Here is a 26,298-nt window from a genome sequence, read left to right as displayed (position 1 = left end):
GAAAAGGATGGCATGATAAGAATTTTCATTTTACTATAACAAATGCACTACTGACTCTTCATGATTTCAATCCATGTTCCTACATGATGAATCATTGATCACTCTTCATATAGCTGCTTTCCTCCCAAAGATCCTGACAGGCTTCCCACACCCAAAAACTGTCAGGGATATCTTAGACCCTTCCTCTTTCAAAATCAGTCTTCATAGCAACATGAATCACATGGGCCAAGTACCTAGGTAAAAATGCTAATTAGTAACACTCAAGACACCAACCCACTTTCATTTCATAAGTAAAACAAACAATTTAAAAGGCACAAGTGTTTACATATGGGTCAATTTTATTTTCATTTCGCCTTGTGAGATTGTTTGGCTGCTGCTATAATCCCAACAAGTAAACTGGGGAGTTTTGCACATGATTAAATTTTTAACATTTGTGGAATAGTGGGACTTGATTTCCCATACAGGGGCATGATAAATATGATATGCTGCAGGTGGCCAAGCTTGATGTCATCTTCATTCACCTTTCCAACAGGAGATCCCAAGTAACAATACCAAATGGGAACCTGCCTTTCCTGGTTGTATTACAATGAACCAAGTCTAATTACATCCACCAGCAGCGGAGTTGTGATCAGTTGACTCAGCTTAGATTGGGCAGCACACTGGGGCTTGCTTCAACTATTAACCTCTCGTTCTGCTTTATTAGAAGCTCCTTAAAACTTTAACTAAGGTTTTGAACACTTGTTCTACTTCTCCTTCTTCAGTGTGGTGTCTTTTTCGTCCGATTACACCACTGTAAAGCACCTCTGGATGGTTTACAACAAAAAAAATGCTAGACAACATTTCTGAATAGATTGTTTAGCAAGTATTACACACCCCTAGAAGCAGTTGAAACTTGAACTCGGGTCTTTGACTCAGTGGGACAGACACTATCCCTCCGCCACAACAGCCTTGCCATCAAAAGCATTACAGAATTCAGTTATGTTTTTGTCAGATGTACTCCATGTCTGATCTTTGGCTAACTGATAAATCATCTTCAGGGAATGTGAAATCAGGGAGGTGACAATGTGTGACGTATAATTTCACTATTACTGGCTGACTGCTCCACAATTGGGCATTCCTCGTCTTATCTTTGAAGATCGGCAAATGATCAATGATTAACTCGTTACAATATCACATCCAAACTGCTGCAATCTCCACTTGCCTTCTCCTCTCCAAATCGGCACACTCCCACCCTTCCCATATCCGACGATAGAGAACTAGAGATTCTCCTCGCAAAGTCAGAATGTTCCAGCAGCTGCAGCCACTGGATGCAAGATGAATAATTTTGCAATGAGCTGGATAAGAAGAGCAAGTCCAGGAAAAATGTATTGCTTTCAGTGTAGGACAGTATGTGGTGTACACGCAGAATTTGGATTGTCAGTCGGCAGCGGCTTGGGGCATGTATACCCCAAACCTTGGCAGCTGAAGGAAAGGTAACACGATCCCACCTGGATTTATAATCTTTTAGTTGCAGTTTTTGTTCGGTTTTCTAATTTAGAAGCTTTGGAATGGTCTCTCTATATATGTAGGTCTACGGGTGAGTACAAAGGCTCTTCACCCAATCTCAGGATAGTTGTTATGACAATAATTCTGATCTCTTGCAAAAGTGATTGCAATCCCACGTAATAGCTTTACATCCTGAAAGGCAGTATTTATAGAGATGTGCAGTACGAAAACAGACCCTTAGTCCAACTCATCCATGTCGACCATACATCCTAACCTAATCTAGTCTCATTTGCCAGCACTTGGCCCATATCCCTCTAAGCCCTTCCTATCCATGTGCCCACCCAGATGCCTTTTAAACATTGTAATTGTACCAGCCTCCACCACATCCTCTGGCAGCTCCTTCCAACCACGCATCACCCGGTGTATGAAAAAGTTGCAGCAAGTTTCTTTAATTCGCTCCCCCGTTCCTTTCAGATTTTATAAACATAACAGCTGTTCAAGTCAACGGTATCAGAAGCCAAGGCAATTTAAAAGTTGCAAGGAACTAGAGCCAGAAAAGCTTTTGCTCAATATATTTCATAGAGTCTGATGAAGTGGCCAAATAGCATGTAGCAGTTAAGATGGCTCCTACCCAGGAGAAAGAACATTCTTTTTTTAAAAAATGTCAGTGTGCTGCTCATAATGAAAATGGACATTATCACCATCACAACGAGCTCATTCCACAAGCTGAGAAGAAACCAACAATTAAAATGTTCTTTTAAAATGTGCAAATGGTACACAAACGACAATTATTCTCCACAAAAATCTGATTGCGGTGCTATACAGAGATGTAACCGATTTCCTCACTTCTACAGCCTGAACGCCCTCATTCAACTCCACTTCATAACGCTCACCCTTCCAGGGAAAGTCAGGATTACAAAATGCTTTGCTCATTTCTGAAATTTGGGTTTGCTTTGCATTCAGACAAAGCTACTCAGTGTAACTCTGTTCAGGTTGCTTTTGTTGGCACAACTGTGCTGGCAATAGGTAGTACAGTTTGATGCTCAGTCCTTCACACACAAAGCACTGCCTAAGAAAGCGAGGCTTGGAAAATGTCCTGGATCTAGAGAGTCCAGGACAGATGAACAGAAGAATTCCTCTGTTTTGAACTTAAAAGGTAAAAAAAAAGTTAGTTTCCATTGCTGGCCCAAGCACATAGCAGCATCCTGGCACTACGTACCCAGTTTATTTTTCTTTTGAGATGTGGGTATATGCTGGCAAGGTCAGTATTTATTGGTTATTCTTAATTAAAGTATATACCAAGTTCAAGGGCAATGGTTCAGAAAAAGTTAATTAGTTTAGCTTCTCCTAATCTAATTGTATCGTAAGGAAAAAGGGGGTGGATGGGGGGAGGCAGAGAAGGCAAAAATGTTGTGAATCTCAAAGCAGACAGAATCGATGTTTCCTCATAGTCTTTACAGTTACAGAAACTCTATTTGGATTCTCAATTGTGATCTGAAATAGAGAAAATTACCTTTTTTAAAGGAAAGAACAGTGACTGTGAAAAGGATTGCTGCACTTTTTAAACAGTAAGTCACCCAATAGCAGTGTAAACAGTGCTTACAATGAGTATTTGTTCAAGCAGTTGGGGACAGTGGTGTGGGGTGAGAAAAGAAACGAAAAAAGTGTAGGTGAGAGAGCATAACCAAGAAATCCTAAATGACAAAATTCCAACAAGATTAGGTCCAACCACTTCAACATTAAATTGAAGAAATGATAGAGGCAGGTACAGTTAAAACATTTGAGACACATTTGGACAGGTACATGGTTGGTAAAGGGATTAGATGGATATGGGCCAAACGCAAGCAAAATGGGTCCAGTTTCATTTGGGAAACCTGGTCAGAATGGATAAGTTGGACCAAAGGGTCTGTTTCCACGCTGTTAGACTCTACGGCTCGATAATGACCATCACCCTACAGAGTGTCATCAGTGCTAATTTCTTTTTCAAAAATAACAAGAGAAACAAGTTAACTAACTTGAGAGAGTAAAAATGCAGATCTCTATCTCCAGAATTTTGTTCACCCTTTCCATATTATTTTTCCAACCACAGTATGTATCAAACTGTATACTTTTTGTCTATCTTAATCATGTGTGAGCGTGTGTTGGAGTTTTTAAACCAGGTATTGCTTAAATTGCACAGTAGTAGATTAGATATGACAATAAATGTATTTTCTGTTAATGACAAAACCTGTTGTGAATTGCTCTTGTCCTGAACATCAGTCAGGCAGGCAAACGGACAGTCACATTAGGAGTGTTTACACTTTGTAACAGCTTGCAGAACTTTGAGGTACAATTAATTGGTACACGCTTCCTCATTGGGTTGTAACAAGAGACAACAAAATACTATGGATGCTGGGTATTTGAACTGAGAACAGAAAACACTAATTATTCAACGGAAGTAGCAGCATCTCTGATGAGAAATGAAGTTAAACGTTACAGGTCATGGACCTTCCATTAGAAATTTAACTCTTTCTCTCCCAAGATGCTGCTGTTGAATGTTTCCAGCATTTCCTGTGTTTAATGTACGACACAGGATTTATGGTTTGTCAAGAGCTGCTGGGAGGTGTGAGAGAGAGGGTGGGAGAGAGAACACGGGAGTGCGAGAGAGCCCACATGAGAGTGTGTGGAAGAGACTGGTCAGAAACACCTCGGGGAAGGTGATGGAATCAGGGACCATGAATGATTTTAGTTGCTCACTGAAAAAGGAATATTAAAAACTTACAGGGCTACAAGAGGGGGTAATGGAAATCACTGGATGGTTCTATAGAGAGCCAGCATGGACTCTGTGGGCCAAATAGTCAAGTGCTGCAAGTACATGACGGTGCCAAAACACTCAGCCTTGTCCCCTCCAGTTGTAACAACATTGAAGGACCTAAAGAGGAAAAGAATGTACATTTTTAATGCCCTAGTGATATTTGCTCAAGTATTCCTGACAACAGAGCCAAAAATAAATAGAGTCTAAGCCATGATAAAGTTAGTTAAAGGTAGCTAACTTATCAAAATTAAGTTCTTCAAGAACATATTTGCATTTTAGGAAGGCAAGATCATCATCGCTATTTGATCCAAGCAGAAAGTTTTTTTTTGAAAAAGCAGTTCATTAGAAATTTGTCCAACTGTTCACAATCCCACCTTGACCACCTGAGCGACTGGCATTAGATTAGATTAGATTACATTACAGTGTGGAAACAGGCCCTTCGGCCCAACAAGTTCACACCGACCCGCCGAAGCGCAACCCACCCATACCCCTACATTTACCCCTTACCTAACACTACGGGCAATTTAGCATGGCGCAACAGTGCTAACCACTGTGCTACCGTGGCGCCCACCGTTCCGCATTGATTCAAGACTGCATGCCAGTCACAGGGGGCATCAAAATAAATAGTGAAACTTATCAGACACATCTCAGTTGGGGCTGCGAGACGGAGGCTTATAAATCACAGGATGGTGATTTGAAGGCTGCCCACCAGTTGTATCCTTTTAGTATACCAACCTTGATCCACTTGTTATGTAGCTCTAACATTCTGCAGGGCAGACTTTAGTTTAACACAGCCGAAGGATAGAAACTTCACAAGAATTCGAGAAAGATTGGATAGTGATCCTTCAGTTTACGTTCTGTGAGGGTCATGAAGCTCCTGACCACATTACAGCTTTCAGTTAAAGATGCACAAAAGAGCTTAACAGCAGAAGCAGCAGGCATGAGAGTGACTGCCCTTGACATCAAAGACATACCCTATATTTGACTGCAAGTGGCATCAAGAAGCACTTGAACACTGGAGGTAGAGACATTCATAGAATCAGGAGGGGGTGCCAGGGAGTCACACCTGGCACATAAGATCGTGGTGGTTGTTGGAGGTCAGTCTTCTCAGCTCCAGGACATCATTGCAGGAGCTCATCAGGGCAATGTCCTAGACCCAATTATCTTCAGCTACTTCATCATTGATCTGCCCTCAGCCATAAAAAGGTTAAAAGTGGAGCTGTTTGCTGATCACTGCACAACGTTCAGCATCACTCATAACTCCTCAGATACTGAAGCAGTTCATGTCCAAAGACGTGGACAATATCCATGATTGGGGTGACAAGTAATATTTGCACTATACAATTGCCAGACAATGACCATCTCCAATGAAAGAGAATCTGATCATCACTCCATGACATTTAGTGGCACCACCATTACTGAATTCCCCCACAATCAACATCTTGGAAAGGTTATAGACTGGATTGGAGTGACTCGCCACATAAACAGTGAACAGGGCAGAGGCTAGGAATCCTACAGCGAGTAACTTACCTCCTGACTCCCCAAAGCCTGTCCCCCATTTAAAACGCACATGTCAGGAGTGTGATGCAATACTTCCCACTGGCCTGGATAAGTGCAGCTCCAACAAGACTCCAGACGTTTGACACTGTCCATGACAAAGCAGCCCGCTTGACTGGCGCCACATCCACAAATATCCACTCCCTCCATCATTGCCTTGTAGTAGCAGCATGTACCAAAAATGTGGTGCAGAAATTCACCATGGGCCTTTAAGACAGTACTTTTCAAATCTACAACCAGTTACATATAGAAAGGGCAAAGAGTAGCAGATACATGGGAACACTATCACCTGCAAATTCCCCTCAAAACCATGATGGGGAGGTGCCAGTGTTGGACTGGGATGGACAAAGTTAAAAATCACACAATACCAGGTCATAGTCCAAAACGTTTATTTGGAAGTACAAGCTTTCGGAGCACTGCTCCTTCATCAGATAGCTAGTGGGGCAGGATCACAGGACACAAAATGTGTAGTAAAAGATCATAGTGTCATACAACTGATGCAATGTATTGAACAAACCTAGACTTGGAAATATATCACCATCCCTTCTGTGTCATTGCATCAAAATCCTGGAATTCTCTCCTTAAAAGCAAATGGATTGCAACAGTTGAAAAAGGGAACTTACCATCATCTTCAAGGGCAATTGAAACTGGGAAATAATTGCTGGCGCATCAGCAACCCTAACCCTAACATATTCCACAAATTAATAACAATAAAGCTCTCCTCAGCCTCCTGCATTCTAAGGGAAGCAATTCAGCTTATCCAATTTGAAGTAAAATTCTCCATTCCTGCCACCACCAATCTTTTCGGCACTCTCTCCCATGCTTTCACATCCTTCCTGAGCTCGTCCTTTTCTCACAATAAACCTTCCGGAGAGGAATGTTTACAAAATCTCACTCCTAATTAAGTTGATGTAAAAGCAGCTCTCTAAAGAGAGAAATCCACCATCACTTTCTGCTAACTACATGCTCATTTTGTGGGAGGTAGAGCTGGATAAGGAGAGTACCCTTTAATTGAACGCTGTGCTAAATGCCAACCGAGCCCCTGAAAGAAAGCGCCTGCTATTTGTTTGCTGGGTCAGTGTATACAAAAAGGCAAACACGTGAGGTGGCTCTTCTCCAGTATTGGATTCTTCGAGAGGATGAAGTTGTTTATCCTCCTTTCTGAAAGAAAACCTTGTGTTTAGATTGCTTGGTTTCAAACTCTTTTACTTCACTTCCCACTCAGCAGTTCTTGTGTGTGTCTCTGTGAAGGAATTTATTTTCCTCCTTTCTCGCAGTAATTTTCTTTCCTCTTCCGGTTTAGTGTTTCACCGTTGACAAAAGACGCATTCTGTTTCCAATGGATCTGGTCCCTTCTGTTAACTTTGCATTCTGCATTTTTTTTTTCTGTTTACACTGTGAATGACCTGGAATCCACTACCTGACCAGATGGACAAAGCAAATTCAATGATTTGAGGAGAATGGAATAAACAATTTAAAGACAATTTCTAAAAGGCCATGGAGGATAAACAGCTAGGGAACAGGATTAATCAGCCAACCATATCAAAGACCATGACTTTGTTGCTTATCTCTGGCTCCAGAAATTTGAAAAGCAGTAGCTTTGTGGCTGGAAAGACTTGACCTTTGATGAACTTTAGTAGACTTTGAGCACCTTCCTGGACTTTGTCACCTGACCTCACTTCCAAATGCCTTGTTTAGTTCAACAGTCCTTTTAAATCCTTCTCCAAAATTTCTCAACATTGAAAGCAGATTTCTGTTCCTTTGCTGCTCTGTGGTGTCCTGGAGATTAATCCTTAAATCTGGAGGACTCTATGGTAACGACAAAAGGGCCAATGACCCTAGATGTTGAAAGCTTGTTACTACCAAAGTTACTGTTTAGATAATGTATTTCCATAGAATTGTACAGAGCAGGGGAAGCTATTTAACCTATCCTGTCACTGGCAAGTTTTGAGAAGAACCTTCCTTTTAATTATATGACACTGCTCTTCCCCCAGCCTCGCAACTTCTTCCTTCAAGTGTATAAACCAATTTGCTTTTAAAAGTTGATATTAGATCTGCTTCCATGGCCCTTTATTGCACAATGCATTTCAGAACACACAATTCTTAATCCCACTTCTGGCTATAAAGGCAATCACAATAAGTCCATCACCTGTGGTCACCATTCATTGGAAAGGATTTCTTTATTTACACTTAAAATTTTAATACATTGCCTTAAACAAGGTAAAGTATTTTTATTCAGGAGATATGGGCCAGCATTTATTGCCCATCCTTAACTGCCCTTGAGAACATGGTGATGAGCTGTGTTCATGAACTGCTGCAGTTCATTTGGAGTATATACAATCACCATGTTGTTAGAAAGGGAGTTCCAGGATTTGGACCATTTCATAGATGGTACAAACTGCTGCTGTTGTGTCATTGGCGGAATGGGTAAATGGTTGTGCATGTGATGCCGAATGAGTAGACTCCTTTGTCCTGGGCAGTGACAAACAAATAGTGTCGGAGCTACACCCCCTCCACTTATCCAGACAAGTACTCCTGCACAATCCTAATGTGTGCCTTGGAGATGACGGACATGGTTTAGGGAAATCATAAAGTGAGCTAATTGCTGTAAGCTTCCTAATCCCTCACCTGCTCTTGCAGCCACACAGTATTTATTTGACTAGTTCAGGTGAGTTTCTGGTCATCAGAAACCCCAAGGACTTAGATCCTCAGGAAGATTCTATATTAGTAATTTAATTAAAAACATCATGGGACTGTTTAAAGATTATAAAATGATAGAGTGCAGATAGCAAGGACTTATTTCCATTAGCAGAGAAGACCTTAACAGACTGGGAATAGATTTAAAATAATTTAGTTACAAAGGAGATGAGGATTTTCCCCCCACCCCCACCACTGAGTGGGCTGGAATTCACTGTTCACAATGGCTGACCTCAAGAACCTTCTCAGGGTGGTGAATTTTTGAAGTCTTTTGCTCTAGTGAGGAAACTCCTCCTCATTTCAGTCCAAACTGCCCTTTCTCTTGGGAGTCTGACTATGGCCCCACCCAATTCTAGAATCACCCAGTCAGGGGAAATATCCTTCTTGCATTTACCCTTGTTGTGTCATGTAGGAATCTGTACGTTTCAACGAGTTCATCTCTCATTCTCCTAGACTCAGCTCAGTTTCCTCAATCTCTTCATTGAACTGTACAGCCATCCCAAGGATCAGCCTGCAATCTTTGTTGTATTCCCTCAGTGTACCTTAAGTGATTATATATGCAAAAAAAAAGTGCTGAAAGTTTTGATTAATTTACAAATCTCTTGGACTACACAGATAAATCAAATGGCCTCCTGTAATAGTACAGTGCTGTTAGCCTCCTGTAATAGTACAGTGCTGTTACCTCTGTACTGCACTAGGTTACCATTAGTCTGGGTTTTGTGGTCTCTTCATTGAGCTTGAACCCTGACTTGACATGGGAATACCAACCCCCCAAGCCACAGCAGACATCCTATTGATCAGAGTGGGCACTATCACTGATCCATACCCTTTGGATGCAAAAAAGTGAGTGCATGCCACCAAGCCAAACTGAGAACACCCAGGTATCACAGCTTCTACAGATCTGTCCACTCCCAAAGCATCCACATAAATTCCTTAGAAAAAAAGTTAGCCTTAACTTCAGCAAGAACTGCACCAGAACACCATTCAATGCAAAGTTAATCACTGGTGGATCCAGCATTTGCGAGAGGAATGCAGAAATATAAAATACTCACGCATTGCAGTAAGGTTTCTTATCATAACCTTTGTAGTTCTTCATGTTTAAAGTCATTTTGCAGACTTCACACTGGAAACATGCTTTATGCCAGAACTGGAACAAGAACAGAAAATCAGAGCAATAAGTTCACAGAAAAACAGAAGTAATCTCTGCCGCTCAGATCCATCTCTCCCAGATCGATAAAGTATAAAATAACTGGACATTGATTACACAAATCAGGAGAATCACACATGGTGGAACTGTCCTGCCCTGGGTGATCAACACAGATTGATGAGAGATAATGATAGACCCATGTTTAAAAAAATGGAATAACATGACAGAGGAGAGAGACAATTAGAGTTTCCAGTGGTATAGGGGTCGGGAATAGAGCAGTTGCATAGAAAAGAGTAAGAAGAGATTTCACAACAGGACAGTGGCAGGAAGAAAAGCCCATTTGTGAGGATGTGTGATTCTTCAAAAAGTCAATTTTTGAGGGATAAGGCAGAAACCATGTTGACATTCAACATTTAAATTTGTCTTTATTCATCCAAAGGATGTGACGTTCACTATCTATGCCAGTAGTTATTCTCTAGTTGCCCTTGTGGAATTAATGGTGAGCTGCCTTCTTGATCTTCTGCAGTCTGTTCGTGTAGGTAGACCCACTATGCCATTAGGGAAGGAATTCCAGGATTTTGAGCCAGTAACATAAAGGAATAACAATATATTTCCAAGTCAGGATGTGATTGGCTTGGTAGGTAAGTGATGTTCCCATATATCTGCTGCCCTTGGCCTTCCAGATGGAAGTGGTCACAGGTTTGGAAGGTGCTGTCTAAGGAGCTTTACTGAATTTCTGCAGTGCATCTTGGAAATAGTACATATTGCTGCTGCTGAATGTTGGTGGTGGAAGAACTGAATGACACCACATTTACAGTCTATCAAGTGGACTGCTTTGTCTTGGATGGTGCTAAGCTTCTTGAGTATTGTTGGAGCTGTGCACAAATGAGGAGTATTCCATCACATTCCTGACTTGTGCCTTTATAGATAGTGAACAGGTTGGAGTGTCAGGAGGTGCGTTACTCACTGCAGGATTCTTAGCCTCTGAACTGTTCTTGTAGCTGCTACTTATATGGCTAGTTCAGTTGAGGTTTTGGTGAAGAGTAACCCCCAGGATATTAACAGTGGGTAATTCAGTGATGGTATTGCCATTGAATATCAAAAAGGTAATATAGTTAGTTTCTCTTTTGTTGAAGATGATCATGTCCTGTTACTTGGATGGTACTTTCCACTTGTCAGCCCAAACCGGGACATCATTTAGATCTTGCTTCACTTGGACTTGGACTGTTTCAGTGTCCAACAAGTTACAAATGGTGCTGACCACTGTGCAGTCGTCAGCAAATATCTCCACTTCTGACTTTATGGCAGGAGGAACTTCATTAATGATAACACCCAAAGAGAGCTGGACCTTGAACACAATCTTAAGGAACTCCTGCAGAGATCTCCTGGAGCTGAGTGTATTGACCTTCAGCAACCAACTTCCTTTGTGCCAGGTACAACCTCAGCCAGTATCCTCATTCCCTTTGACTCTAGTTTTGATAGGGCCCCTAGATGCAACACTCAATCAAATGTGACCTTGATGATATTTAGTGCAGTCCTTCCACCTCACCCATCTGTGGATTGGAGCTTTCCTTCGCCAAAGGATATTTGTGAATGATTCAATCACTGCCTTGGACAATCTCAAAAGGATAGGCAGAGCAAAGTCAGGACGAAGGAATATTAAAAAGGGATCATACGTTCCAATCTGGGCTAGTTGGATTGAAAGGCTCATTTGTAACAATTATGCCATATCTGTAGCTATAAGATTTATTCTAAACACCAAGTCTCAGTTGGTTCAAAATCCTCAAAAAGCATTTTTAATGATCATTGTCACCAAAAATGGTCCCTCCCACGTATAATTGGAAATTTCTCATTTCTGCACCCCAAACAGTGAATGACAACATTAGCTACAGGGAGAGAACCATCCAAGACAGAATCTCTGGTTGAGCTGACTCATGGAATTATCATATGACCAGGTTTCCAAACTGTCTATTCCTACTCTAGCCTCACTCATCCGATACATCAACCCTGACAGGGTTCCAAATTCCCCAGGCAATCGGAAATGGATTCATGACAGCCAATAAACATTTACTCCCCAAACCAATTATCAGTACATTTATATTGAATAATTGAAAAAAAAAGGAGTTCAAGTTCTTTTTTGAGAAACACACAGTCTTTGAAGGCCAAGAAATTTGCCTTTTGGGTCTTCTTGTTTATTGTTTTAAGGCCAATAGCGAGAGTCATTTTTTGTCTTGGAATATGAGCATCACTGGCTTGACCAGCATTTATTAGTCTGAACAGTTAAGGACCAATCACATTGGTGTTGCTCTGGCGTCACACATAGACCTCACCCATAAAAGATGACAAAAACATTGAAACCTAGAAAATGAAAAGAGTAGGCCGTTCAGCCCTTTGAGCCTACCCCACCATTCAACAGGATCAAGGTTCGGCATGAAATGACAAAAGGAGGGAATGAGAAAGGCTATAGACTTAAAACTTGCCCTTAAACATTTAGACTAAAATGTAATGCTGAATTACTAGAAAATAGACAGACAGGGAGAGTAAGGCAATTTAACATTTGTCTTAACATCAGTGAATCTGTGTAAACAGGACACAGAGTGATAAATCCATGGCTGATCCCTTGTGAAATTAATAACAGTGTTTGATTCTGACCTCGAAATAAAACTCGGTATCAACTAACGTCTCTCCCGAATTACTGTCCTTCACTGTTATCTGTCTAGTTAAGAACATGCAGTGCTTTTGTAAACCTGGTGTATAAAGGAAGTCAGTTTGTAACAGTACAGCAGAGTAGCCTGCTAGGGCTCTGGAAGAGCTGATATCCTACTCTCCTGGGTTATTAAAACCCAGTTAGTTTAGCTTATAGGCACCAGTGTTATGTTCTAACAGTTATGCTATTGGTAAATAAAGGGGATGACTAAAATTAAACTAAACTGTCTGTAAGAGGTTTTTTATTCCAGACTACTAAAGAGTACAATCTCTGGGACGAACCGAGTGGCTTACAGGTCGAGCCCACTAGGCATTCTCTGGGCCATCTCAAATCTGTACTTTAACAGGTCGATCATCCAAACTCAGTACCCTCTTCCCAATGCTCCCTGTACCTTTTGACCCTTTAGCCTGATGAATTATATCGGACTCTTCTTGAAAGCATTCAGTGCTTTGGCCTCAATCACATACTGCAACAGAGAATTCCACAGGCTCACCAATCTCTGGGTGAAGAAATTTGTCCTCATCTCAGTCCTAGATGACCCACCCTATGTCCTGAGACTGTGACTTCTGCTTCTGGATGATGGTAGATGTACTTCCCTAATCGGGCATTCATGAATGAATGAATGAATGAATGGACGACTCAATCCTGAAGAATCCTAAAAGGTTGACAGTTTTCAGCACTCCTCTGCCATGTCCTTGCTCAACACTAACTCCATTACAGATCACTTCCTCACTCTAGTACACATCCTTAGCTCAGGCTATCTCACGCAGTCTGAAAAGAATCAAGTTTGCACAAAATCACTGATTACTTTCCAGAGATGTCTCAAACAATTTCAGAGAGAAATGCAAATGTGATAATACAATGCACGTCTTTCAGACAGAAAGCTGGGAACAGAGAAACTAAGAGTTTTGACTTTGGTTTCTGTTTCTCCTTTCCCTGTAGTTTTGCTCAGTTCAATTAAGATTGATCGTTTATTTGACAAGTTTGGGGTGCTCTCCTTCAAGCTGACATTTTAGTGGGTATTTAATGGTAAAGTTTGATATTGTAAAGACTTTTATGCATACAAACTTTGGAAAATTGATTCCAATGGCAGGCAGTTGATAACCAGAGGATACAGAATAAAACTGTGTCATGATAAGAGACTTTTGTTTTAAAGAAAAAGGCATTTTGAAGATTTAGAAATGCACTATTCAAAAAACGTGATGGAAGCAGATGCAATAATTTTGAGACTGAAATTAGATGCGATTGCTTGTTGTCTAGTCTTACAGAATAAAGTTGAAAAGAGAATGTGTTGAAATTTCTCTCATCAAGACAGGTGCAAGAATACAAAGTTTCAAAGAAAGCAACAGTGTACACTCAGTGAGAAAAGGATGCTGTATGTTTGGCAAGTCGACTTGAGAGAGTCATTGCTTTGGAGAATGCACCAGGGAACTACTGTCCCTCAGCTTTTGTTTATTTCTGAAAAATGTGACATGCCCAGAAGTGTTTCTTTTTCTTATAGGGCAAAGGTTCCAAACACGAATGTGTACAGCTAACAAGCATAAATGAGCCATATCCAAATCCCAATTACTTTTTTAATTCACCTATTTTCGAAATCAACCTGATCAGAAATGTTATTACACACCTCTAGAGCAGGTGGGACTTGAACCTGGATTTTTCTGAACAAGGGTAGGGACACTACCACCACACGAGTACCCAAGCCCAACTAACCTTAGTACCGTTCTAAACACACTTTGGATTGTTTTGCAGATCCTATCCAATTGTGGAATTACAGCTAATTGTTCTTTTACAATTTGCAAATGGACCTGCTCAGAGATCTAATTACACACCCATGGAGCAGGTCGGGCTTGAATCTGGGTTTTCTGGCTCAGGAGGTAGGGACACTAACGCTGAGCCACAAGAACCCTTGCAGGCCAGTTGTTAGACATGATGTTTAATTATATTCAGGGAAAGAAAGAAATTACAGGCTATAGGGAAACAGCGAGAAAATAGCACTAATTAGAAAACAGTTTTCTGAAGAATCAATGGTTGAAAAGACTGCCTGTGCTGCTAGGATTCTGATGAGCCAACTCCACAAATACAAGCCCAACCTTTCATTTCAGATCTCTCTCAAGTACTCTCGATTTCCCTTCACATCTCAAGTAAAGTTAAACCACTAACAGTGTGCTCGTGCATCATGGCTAGTAGTTTATATTAAATTAGCATTGTAACTACCACTTCCAGGCGTGGGTCTTTGCACGCAGCAGGAGGTGGTGTAGAAAACCCAATGAGATAACCATCACTGCAGCACGGGATGATCGTTTAAGACCAAAAGGCCTGTTTGCCCAGAAACCAACTACATTTGTCACTGCTCCCTATCTAGATGCAATGACTAAACTGGAATCTCAGTTTTACATTGTAAGTAAAGAATAGAAACAAACAAATGTTTTCAGCTAATAGATCTGTACCAGTGATAATAGACAATAGGTGCAGGAGTTGGCCATTCTGCCCTTCGAGCCTGCACCACCATTCATGATGATCATGGCTGATCATCCTTAATCAGTATCCTGTTCTTGCCTTATCTCCATAACCCTTGATTCTACTATCCTGGAGAGCTCTATCCAACTCTTTCTTAAATGAATCCAGAGACTGGGCCTTCACTGCTGTCTGGGGCAGAGCATTCCACACAGTCACCATTCTCTGGGTGAAGAAGTTTCTCCTCATCTCTGTCCTAAATGGTCTACCCCGTATTTTTAAGCTGTGTCCTCTGGTTCGGCACTCACCCATCAGCAGAAACATGTTTCCTGCTTCCAGAGTATCTAATCCTTTAATAATCTTATATGTCTCACATGGACCCGATCCCATGCTAATACAGTCAATAATACGTAATTTGAACTTGCATTTGTATAGTAACCTTCAAAATAGTAAAATCCCCTAAAACAATTCACAGGAACATTGTCAAGGGAAGTGTAGCTTAACTGTTACCTTATTCACATAGTTCGTAAAACAAAGTAGGCAGGGAAGGGTCATCGTGGGATGTCAAATCAGAATTTCATATTGTAATGTAAGCACAAGTGCACATATCTGAATTTTCCCTTATGGATTGAAAGAAGTTTGAGAGATTGTTTTATATTCATTCATACAATTTACATGTAAGTTGTATCTTACACCAGTCAGTGCTTCTCAAACCTTTTTCCACTGTGAAGCCATTTAAGAGATTTGAAAATTGTCATAACCTCTCAAGTGAGATTAGAGAGAGCAGGTGCCTATTGGAGTGGGGAGGTTGTGGGGGTGGGGGGTTTACAGCTGTTACAAGTGTGGCACAGCACTACAATGGCTACTGCTTCCTCACCAGTTCCGAAATGCCATCCTACTTTGAATCCATCGAGCAGGGTTTCCCAATGAGGCCAGATCACCATGGTCAAGATTGTGTCTTTGTAGCCCAATACCAAATTCAGTCATAAGCCAACTTGATAAGAAAAAGCAATAACATTGTAATGGTCACTGCAATCTTATTGCTTTATTTTGTCAATTAAGTCAATCCTGTTTTTTCTCCTCATTGAGATACCGCCTGAAGCATCTCAGGCTGAGGTGTTTGCATTTAATCTGTCCCGAAGTTGTGTGCTTTTTAATTTCTGGGTAAAGCTCTTTAACTCCTTATGTACCGTAACACTCCTTTCTTTACATCGGTCGAATCATAGTGCCAGAGATGTACAGCACAGAAACAGACCCTTTGGTCCTTGCCGATCAGATATCCTAAATTAATGTAGTCCCACTTGCCAGCACATGGCCCAAATCAGTCTAAATCCTTCTTATTCATATACCCTTCCAGATGTTTTTGTAATTGTACCAGCCTCCAATACTTCCTCTGGCAGCTCACTCCACGAACACACCACCCTCTGCATGAAAAAGTTATAGCTCTCTAGTGCAGTGTGTAACAACCACCTCCATATCAAAATGCATGCTCTACAGTAGGTGGATGAGTGAGTCAGTCAACCAGTTCTCGAATCTTACTGAAACAAAAAGCTCATACCCACCCAAAGCTTGTTAGTTCAATATTCCACCTCCCATGTAAGGAGAAGGGGAGATTCTAGAACCTATTAAGCCCATCTCATAGCCTGGCAGCCATCTCCCTCAGAAGACTGGCCTTTTATGTGAAGATCCAGTGCAGGACTGGCAGCACCTGTTCAGCTTTCTACAAACTAAACCAAATGAGTGCTTGACAACAAAGCCTATGCAAGTCAGTACAAGACTACACAGAGTAGCTGTAAATCACCACACATCTGTAGTAAGACTTTGAGTGTGTACCAGTGACACACAAGAGCAACAGAGAAATTCCTCCAGCATCTTCCAGGTTCAACCTAAGGTCTGTCAAACACTCCTGAAGGCAGCTCCAAAAAGTGAGGCAAACATTGGTCAAAAAATGATCAATGACAGGCAGTCCCCAGATTACAAATGGGTAACATTCTTGAGTGCATTTGTTAGTCTATTTGTACAACACAATATAACATTAAATAGCCCTTTCATGAGGACAAGCAAACATTCATGTATCAGATCCTTAAAATTAATATGGGATCTTGTTCCAAAGTATGCACATTCATAGGACATATTTTCACAAATAAGGGACCGTGCTTACAATGGGCTGGAAACATATCAGCCAACCCATCAGACACCTCTTCCCTGCCTGGTCCTGTTTTCTCAAATGGTCAATGTTTTTGGGAGGGCAAGTATGACGCTGTCCTTCACGTATGACAGCATTGACAGTAACAACTGGGAGGAGTTCGCTACCAATTAATTAAGAACGAACCAACTTGCCCACCAAAATGCATCGCACCTCAGGTTCAAACACTTTGATGATGGGGTAGAATGCAGAGTAAATAAGTAAAAAGGAAACAAATCCTGCACTCCAAGTCCCATCACCTCATGGGACATTCTGCCCTCAGGTGCCCAAAGTCTGTGTAATCAAGAATTAGATATTTAGGAACACCACAGCAAGGTATTCATGGATCCATACCTCCTGATTGAGGGACACCAAATCAACAGATGACAAGTCTACCAAGTCCTATGATCAGAATGGACGTAAAATAAACAGCTCCTTGATCCACAAAACCAGAAACAACAAACCCAGAAGTGTGGAATTCTGTCTAATAACTGTAACAAATTGAAGGTCAGAAGCAAAGAGAAAAAAAAAACAACAGGAAGAAACTAGGTCAGTAGCAGAAAAATGCAAAGAATGTTTGCCTGTCGGTGGAGGTGCAGAGGGAGGAGCCTAGTAACAAATGAATGGGACAGGGAAGGAATGCTGAGGAGTGGGAAAGGACACAAATGAAGTCTGTTCTTGGTGTAAGTTTGAAGCTGTGGTTGTATTATCAGACAGTTCTATATGAAACCAGTTTTTCCCCTGGACAGGATCCAACTAGCAAGGCATTAACTAAATCCCCTATCTAACAGATTAAGCTCGGTTCTTTGCTTGGGGTTCATAGTCTATTTCCTGTAGGATTACAGCAGCTTGGTTGTTATCTGCCCCATCCCATTTACCTTTGAATTACATTTACTGAAAAATTAAAATGGCATGGTATGTAGCCAGCTTAAAACCCGTGCAGATACAACCTAAACACTGTTCTTTCCAACAGAAACAGCTTCAAATTTAGGCCGCCTTAAATCAGAATAGACTTAGATGCTAGGGAGAAGAATAGGTTGCACTACAATGGCCCAAGTTGACAATTTCATCAGAACAGGCCGCAGAACACTGCTACAAATCGCATTGGTCTCTACCTAAGGAGTACTTAACTTTAAAATGCGTGTCTGAAAATGGAAAGTCTCCCATTCCCAAACACTACCTCAAACATCACTGAGCTCAGAAAGAGAGGTACATATATATGGACCATGAAGCATAAGCCCAAAAATGTTGGCCATTCAGCCCATCAAATCTGCTCAACTGTTCAGTGAGACCATGGCTGCTCTAATAACCTTCAATTCCACTTCCCTGCCTTATCCCATAACTCTATGATTCCCCCACAGATAAAATACCTGTCTATACCAGCTGTGAATGTACTTAATAACCCATGGTCGAGATAAGGTCCCCACTGACATGACTGAAAACAAAGACAATATAAAGGTGACAGAATAAGATACAAACCAGACCAGGGCTTCCCAAAATGGGGGCAGGAGTCAGGACTCCAAAATGGGGTTGCAAGCGTGACTCATGGGGATTGAGAGATCAAGGCAGTAATGGGCCAGCATGGAGCTGCAGAGTTAGAACAGCCGTACTCCTGCTCTATAACAGGCCCTCACTCTCTCAGTTCTCACTGAAGGATTATGAACCCTTTTAAACCTCAAAACAGGGTCACAGTGGGGAAGAGGTTTAGTAAGCGCTGAACCAAGCCATTAAAGAACCAAGGGCAGAAATACTGACAAGAAACCACAATATGCAGTTCTAACATGCAAAAATTCAGTGAGGTAAAGCAAGATGGTGTGACTGGGTGAACGGCTCTGGTCATGAACTGGTACAGAACAAAAGCCAAATGGCTTCCATCGTAACCATCTACAACTCAATGGGTCAGGTAACAAACTCTCAACAATATAAATTACCAGAAGTAAGTATCTCGAGTGTTAAGGTCAATATTTGGTTATGGCAAATAGTTTTTTTTTAAAATATCAATGTCAGTAATTCCAATTTGTATGAATTTGGTTATTGCTAATCGATCTTTGGGTTGTAGTGACGTGAACCTAGCCAGAACCCATAGACAGCAACAAATAGAACAGGAAAGAAAAAAATCTTTAAAAATAAATTTGCATAAACACAGTGCCATCATTGGGTTTCATAAGCATATGGAACACAATGTACAAGAGGCAATTCAACATTGAGCTCTCTATAATTCACTAGTAAATTTTTAGCTAAATAGTTATCTTTTACACAGTAGATCAAAAAAAAAGAGACTAATGGTTATTATCACGGTCCTGTTTGCACGAGCTTGCTACGAGCATTTGGTTGCCATATTTTCTGTACTACAACAGTGACTACATTACTTCACTGGCTGCAAATCACTCTGGGATATCCTGAGGTTGTGAAAGCAGTAAATAAGTGCAGGTCAGTATTCTTTTAATTCTGTCTTGCATTTGCATTTTTAAAACGAGGTTGAGAGTGCGGTGCTGGAAAAGCACAGCAGGTCAGGCAGCATCCGAGGAGTAGGAAAATCAACGTTTCAGGCAAAAGCCCTTCATCAAGTTCGATTCTCCTGCTCCTCGGATGCTGGCTGACCTGCTGTGCTTTTCCAGCACCACACTCTCTACTCTAATCTCCAGCATCTACAGTACTCACTTTGGCCAAAATAAAACCAGGTGTCAACTGTGCTTTAGTTGATAGCACACTTAGTCAGAAGGTTATGGATTCCAAACCCATTTTTGGGACACTCTCAATACAGTATTAAGGGAGTGCTTTACTGTCAGAGATGCTGCCGAGCAGATGCCATTTTAAACTAAGTTCCCGTCTTCCATTGATAAACATTAAAATAAATGGGCAACAACAGTGCCGTATTTCAAAAAGGTCAGCTTCCCATTCAATATTCCTCTCTTGAGTGACAGCACTAAAACAGGTCATCATCATATTACTTACGGGACCTGGCCACACACAGCCTGAGTCTGAGTCTGAGTCTCTCTCCCATACACCACAACAAGAGACAGAGAGAGAGAGAGAGAGAGAGAGAGACCTGCAGGATTCTGGAAGTTTCCATTGCAATTACACTGGTCATATTCATATCTGAAATTCAGGACTTCAGTTATGTGCAAAAGCAGGGATGAGTTGCAATCTTACAGAGAGCAGAAAACATTAAGAGGGAGATTGATTCAAGATGTTCAACGAGAGAGAGAGAGAGATTGATCAAGAAGATAGGGCTAGCAGAAAATAATAGGTTAAATACAAATTTTGATTTGAACATGCTGTTAATATTTGTACGAAATCCAAGCCAATTTATTAGCATGGTAATTTTACTTTTTTCTTTTCCTTCGAGACACCAGCCAAGCTCATATGTTAAATAAAGTGAATACTGTTGGCATCAAAGTGGAGAGTGTCCCAGCTGACTACAGCAATAAACATCCAAAGAAACAAACAGAACCTTTCATATAAGCCCTACAAACAGAGTGCTGTTAATAAAAGGCGATATCACACCAGCCAAAAACAATATAATGCACCAGCAAACTCCACCTCAGCTTACTTTCGGTGACTGAAGCAACATTCACCTTCCATGGAGATTCAGCAAAGATGCATTTAAGAGGATGTTCAGTAATATTTTGATGAAGGAGTAGAGAATACAATATCAATACGATGAGATAAAGTGGGATGGGAAGAGACACCTGCAGAGCATAATCATCATCATGGTCTCATAAGTCTGAATGATATGAATCTATGTTTTAAATCCTATATAATATTAACCCATGATCTTGCATTGAATAAAATTCTCAATTACAGCTTTCAAGTCAAATCTCAAAAGAAACAACAGGGAACAAATGTTTTTTGCTGCCAAGAGCCAAAGATCTTGGACTCCGCTAGTAATGAGTCAATATAATAGAGAGCAAATGGGGACAAAGACACTCAGGGAAAGTAAACCATGAACTGAAAGACAATATTGCATAATGTCCCCACAAAACAAAAACACAAAGGGCAAGTTCTAAAGAAATTTAAAATGTCAATACTTATTGGTCACCACATTCAGAGCAGTGTTCATCAGAGTCAAGGGTCACATAGAACCAATAAGAGGGCATTTCTGATTTCTGGGAATTAAAATGGAAAGTGAAAATGTTCATTTTATTCATGATGTTTTGCAATGGCCCTAGTGGATTGTTTCTCATATCTTGTGATGAAAAGATGGTGTTCAAATTCTGTCAACACTTCTACATTTATATACCACTTTCAACATCCCCAAGTTGTTTCACAGAAGCATTTCAATTTAACTGAGATCGAGAACAACATACAATAATGTTAAGACAAATCAATCAAAAGAGGTGACGTGAAGACCCATCTTAAAAAGGAAGAGAAGCAGAGAGTTCTGGGACAGATTCTAGGCAAATAAAAACATCAATGATGCTCCAGAGACAACAGTTAGACAGGAGGATGTTTGTAAGGCTGGAGGAGAATAAAAAAAAGAGATAGGAAGGGCTTTTGTGTTACAGTGGTAATGTCCCAACCTCTAAACTAGGAGACTCAAGTTCAAGTCTCATCTGCTTCAAAAAGGTGTACAACATCTCTGAAGAGGTTGATTAGAAAATATAATTAAGGAGGTAGGGATGGTACAGGCAATGGGAGGGATTTGAAATCAAGAGTAAGAGTTTTAAAATCATGGGGTAGCTTGACCAAGAACCATCATAGTCTCCAAAAAAACTGGACTCTTTTTTTGATCCACTCACCCTATCCCAAGTTAGCAAGCACAACTAAATTAGACGTATAGACGTGGTGGGAGATTGAGAAAAGATAATGTGCTAGTAAGATAAGGGTTGTATTTAGCCCACTCACCAATGATGTCCAGTTACTAAACAGCCAATAATATCCCCAAATTTAAATAATGGATTCACTAAGGCCGCTGATGAAAAAGACTTATTGGTCATGTGATAATGAGTTGCCAAGGTGGTCAAAATTATCTTCTTACATAGTTAGAAGGATGAAGAGATAGTTCCTCTCGATAAGCATCCTCTTTTCTTCTTTCGGTCTGCCAATCCCACCACTCCCACCTTTAGCTACCAGGAAAATCCCATTCTGAAAGCTTTAAGTCAATGTACTCAGCTCCCAGAGCCTGAACAAACCAGCTTTATTTGGTTAGAAAGAGAAGAAATGTCCAAGGTTTAACCTTAGACTGATAAGTGACAGTAATCATATCTCCAGCAAAAGATGATGTATATAACCTCCCCTCCTGACATTCAATGGCATTGCCATCAGTACATTTCCCAGGGTGACCACAGACAAGTTCACAAATTGAAGTAGTTAGATGTTTAGCTAAAGCAGGAGGTTAGAGGTCAAGTGTTCTGTGAAGTGACTCCTCAAAGCATACCCAATATTTACATGGCACAAGTCAGGAGTGTGATGGAATACTTTCCACTTGCCTGGATGGGTGGAGTCCAGAAGCTCACCACTATCCAAGACAAAGCAGTCCACTTGATTATCCTTACATCCAATAATTTAAACATTCACACCCTCCACCAGTAACAAGTGCATGGCATCTACAAGATGCACTGCAACAACAGATCAAGGTTCCTTCCACAGCACCTACAAAAACTTGTGACTTCTACTACCTAAAGGCAATTCTTCAAGTCAACACCATCCTGACTTGGATATATCAGAGTTCCTTCACCTTTTCAGTATTAAAATCTTGCAACTCCCTTTTTAACAGCACCCTGATTGCATCTGAACAACTTGAACTGCAACAGTTCAAGGTGACTGTTCACCAGGGCATTTGAGGTGAGCGATAAATACTGGCCATCCAGCGACACCCACATACCATGAAAAATGAAGTAATGAATAAATTAATTAATGAGTCAATATATTTTTAAAAGTTCCCACACACAGCTGCAAGCTTGTGATCTCTCGTGATATCATTGAGGAATAAATATCCTCAGGACTATGTGTTTACTCCCCTTACTTGCTTTGAAATAGTGCAGGCACTTGAGGGAACAAACTGGACCTTGTTTTAGCATTTCATCTGAAAGACAGTGCCTCAGACGGCAGTACTTAATGAACCTTAGTTTTGTACTCAGGTCTTGAAGTGGTCTTGAACCCACAATCTTCTGCTTCAGAAGTAAGCATTTCTATTTTTAGAAATTGGAAAGGCAAGTCATCATCATTGATGACAGCATCCCTTTTGAAATCAGCGTTGATTAGACATTTCAATAGATCAGAACTAATACTCTTATGAGCAACCAAAAATTTCCATTCAAACTGATTAGTTTAATTTCTTACAAAAAGGTTATTTGAGATAAATCCAGTATGTACAATTATTGCATTCAAATTGCTTAAAACAACAAAATTGTCTCAGTAATGCCAAAGGGAGCATGTGAAAGTAGCAATTAATTGGGAGTGGAATGATTGTGTGGGAGAAATGCTAATGCATAATAACAATTCAAAACTGTTTTAGGTCTCTTTTACATCAGCTCTTAAACAGCTTGAAGTAGGTTTGAATCTTTAGGAAAAGATAAATTACAGTTCTGGACAAAATACATGATGGAGAGATTTCAGTTAAAACATACTATAAAGTGGGATAATTGAAAATATCACACATACTCCAGTTGTATGGGAGTAGATAAATGAACAATTACAACCACCAGCTTGTGAGCACTTTAAAAAGGTGGTATGTTCACTACATATACTGTATAATGTCTAGTGTAATGACTGCCCAGCTGGTCTGACTGATCTCATGAAAACTTCTCCTGAAGGCGCTGGCTCTTGCCAGAGTGACTCCACATGGAAACCAGGTATTTTCTTGTACATCACATTGAAACAGGATTCGGGCATCTCGCTCCCTTGAACCTCTTCCACCATTGCTTCGTTAACCTAACTTAGGTACACCTGGCTTTGTCACCTATCCCTTAATGTCCTTGATTAATAAAAAAAAATCCGACAATCTCAGGTTTTAAGTTAATAGCTGATCAAGTATCAGCAGAGAACGTTCCAAACATTTTCTAACTTTAATTACCCACTTTTCATCAACAAGCAGAAACAAAGTGGGTGGGCAGACTAAAGACCTCGATAGCCAAAAATGAGCTGATCCTCCCAGACGCTTACACAGAATACAAACTGTATTTAGACAATGCCAAGGCACTTCACAGGAGCATAGGAACAAAATATGACACTGAACGACATAAGGAGATTATGGGAGATGGGCAAAACCTTGGTCAAGGAGGCAGTTTTAAGGAGCACCTTAAAAAAAAAGAGAGCAATATAGTCAGGCAGTTGAACGTATCAACATCAATGTGGCAGCAATAAAAACCAGGGACGCTCAAGAGACAACAATTAGATAGGTGGATGTTTGCAAGGCTTGAGGAGATTAAAGGGGTAGGAAGGGCTCTTGTGGTGTGATGTAGTTAGGTTTAGCTAGAATCTTACACAACAATTGTTAAGTATAGCCAAACATGGATAGATTAAATTTTTTTTTAAGAAAAGGGTTAATAAGATTTGGGCATTGCTGACAAGGCCAGTGTTTATTGGCTTCAGGAAGGTGAAGGTGATCTGCCATCTTGAAGAGTTGAGGTCCACGGGGTACAGGTACACCTACAGTGCTGAAAAACAAACAGGTTCCAGGATTTTGACTCAGTAACACTGAAGGCATGAATATAGAGTTCCAACTTGGGATTGTGTAGCTTGCAAGTTAACTCGTAGGTTTTGATATTCTCTTACATCTGCCACCCTTTTTGTTTAGATCGCAGGCGTTATGGACACTAGAAGGACAGGACAGCAGATGCACATTTAGCCAGGACTTAGCGAACAAACCATCAAAACCAGAGTATTGTGAACCCCGCTTACAGAGGCAGAAATGTGTGGAAACTCGGTCTTTGAGTTTATTTCAAGCAATGGTTGATAAACTTTTGATTATTGATGGCATTAAGAGTTATGGGGATAGTGTGGGTAAAAGGCATCGAAGCATTCAGTCAACCACGATCGGATTAAAACAGCAGAGCAGACTCCAAGGGCTGAATAGCCGACTCCTGTACCTATGAGATGAATTGCTTTATTGTTACTGCTGTATTGATGACAGAATATTCCACAACTCATCTTACTAATGGCTCTAGTTCACCCTGTTGTCACTGGAGGCATGTCAACAAACCCAGTGCATGGAGATGCCAGTGTTGCTCTAGGGTGGACAAAGTTAAAAATCACACAACACCTGGTTATAATCCAATAAGTTTATTTGGAAGTACAAGCTTTCACAGCGCTGCTCCTTCGCCAGCTACCTGACAAGGAAGCAGCGCTTCGAAAGTTAGTGCTTCCAAATAAATCTGTCGGACTATAACCTGGTGTTGTGTGATTTTTAACTTTAACAAATCCACTGTCATTTCTCTTAGAACAATAAGAGCGTGATGGGATGATCAGAGGGGAAACAAAAACAACATTCTGCAATTCTACATTTTCTCACCCACCCGTTTTATATTAACATGTAAATGACAAAACCAAATTTCACTGACTATCCAAATAACACAATCCTCGCATCTGAGAAATAACTCAGGTGGGTTCAGATAGAAGGTATGCACAAACTTCCAACCAGCCTCTCCCCCGGAAAGAGGGAAGATCTAATTTACCACGTATATTCACAGCAAAAAAAACCCACAGAAAATACAGACATTGGAATTTTAAAGTGGCAAGCCAACAGGAAATGTTAGCAAACCCAAGGGTTTAAATCCATTAAAAAAGTACAGATTGCCAAGTGTACATAGCATGAAAAATTTCCCTTCTTTTCTTCCATCACATTACACTGGACATCATTTCAAGATCAGTGTCAGTAATTTATTTTGGAAAATAGCAACAGTTCCCTTCCCACTCAACAATGTTGGCAATAATTGGGTTCGTATTGTGCATTCTTAACAGCATAAAAAATTAAAGTTGATAAAATAAAACTAAAACAAAATAACAATACTGAAAATTCTGAGAAGGGAATAACCTTTAAAATGGTCATTGGATAAACATATGGATGAAAATGGAAGAGTGTAGGGTTTATAGGCTTCAGATTAATTTCACAGATCGGCACAATATTGAGGGCCAAAGGGCCCATACTGTAATGTTCTATATTCTATACATTCTTTCAGTTATAACCCTTCATCAGAACATGGAAACAAATTGCTTTGGATCAGTAGGCAGTTTCCAAAACATTAATCCCTGTTTTCTCCTCCTGGGATGACATGGATACCAGATAACTCTTGTCGTTGCGTTTAATTATTAAAACAGCAGTGAGACTT

At 40.6% G+C, this 26,298-nt stretch overlaps 1 protein-coding gene across 1 annotated transcript in view; it reads right to left on the bottom strand.

Annotated features, from left to right (window-relative positions):
* lasp1 (LIM and SH3 protein 1) overlaps positions 1–26,298 on the bottom strand; it is a 152,795-nt gene that overhangs the window by 102,185 nt on the left and 24,312 nt on the right. Inside the window, exon 2 of the mRNA XM_043674841.1 lies at positions 9,586–9,680. Within this exon, the coding sequence (XP_043530776.1) occupies positions 9,586–9,680 (95 nt within the window). The remainder of the gene's footprint in view (positions 1–9,585; positions 9,681–26,298) is intronic.

Source organism: Chiloscyllium plagiosum, chromosome 33, assembly GCF_004010195.1.
Source record: "Chiloscyllium plagiosum isolate BGI_BamShark_2017 chromosome 33, ASM401019v2, whole genome shotgun sequence".
In the NCBI taxonomy this organism is placed as follows: Eukaryota; Metazoa; Chordata; class Chondrichthyes; order Orectolobiformes; family Hemiscylliidae; genus Chiloscyllium; species Chiloscyllium plagiosum.
Note: the sequence above shows the minus strand (reverse complement) of the source record. Positions and strands in the feature narration are given on the sequence as shown.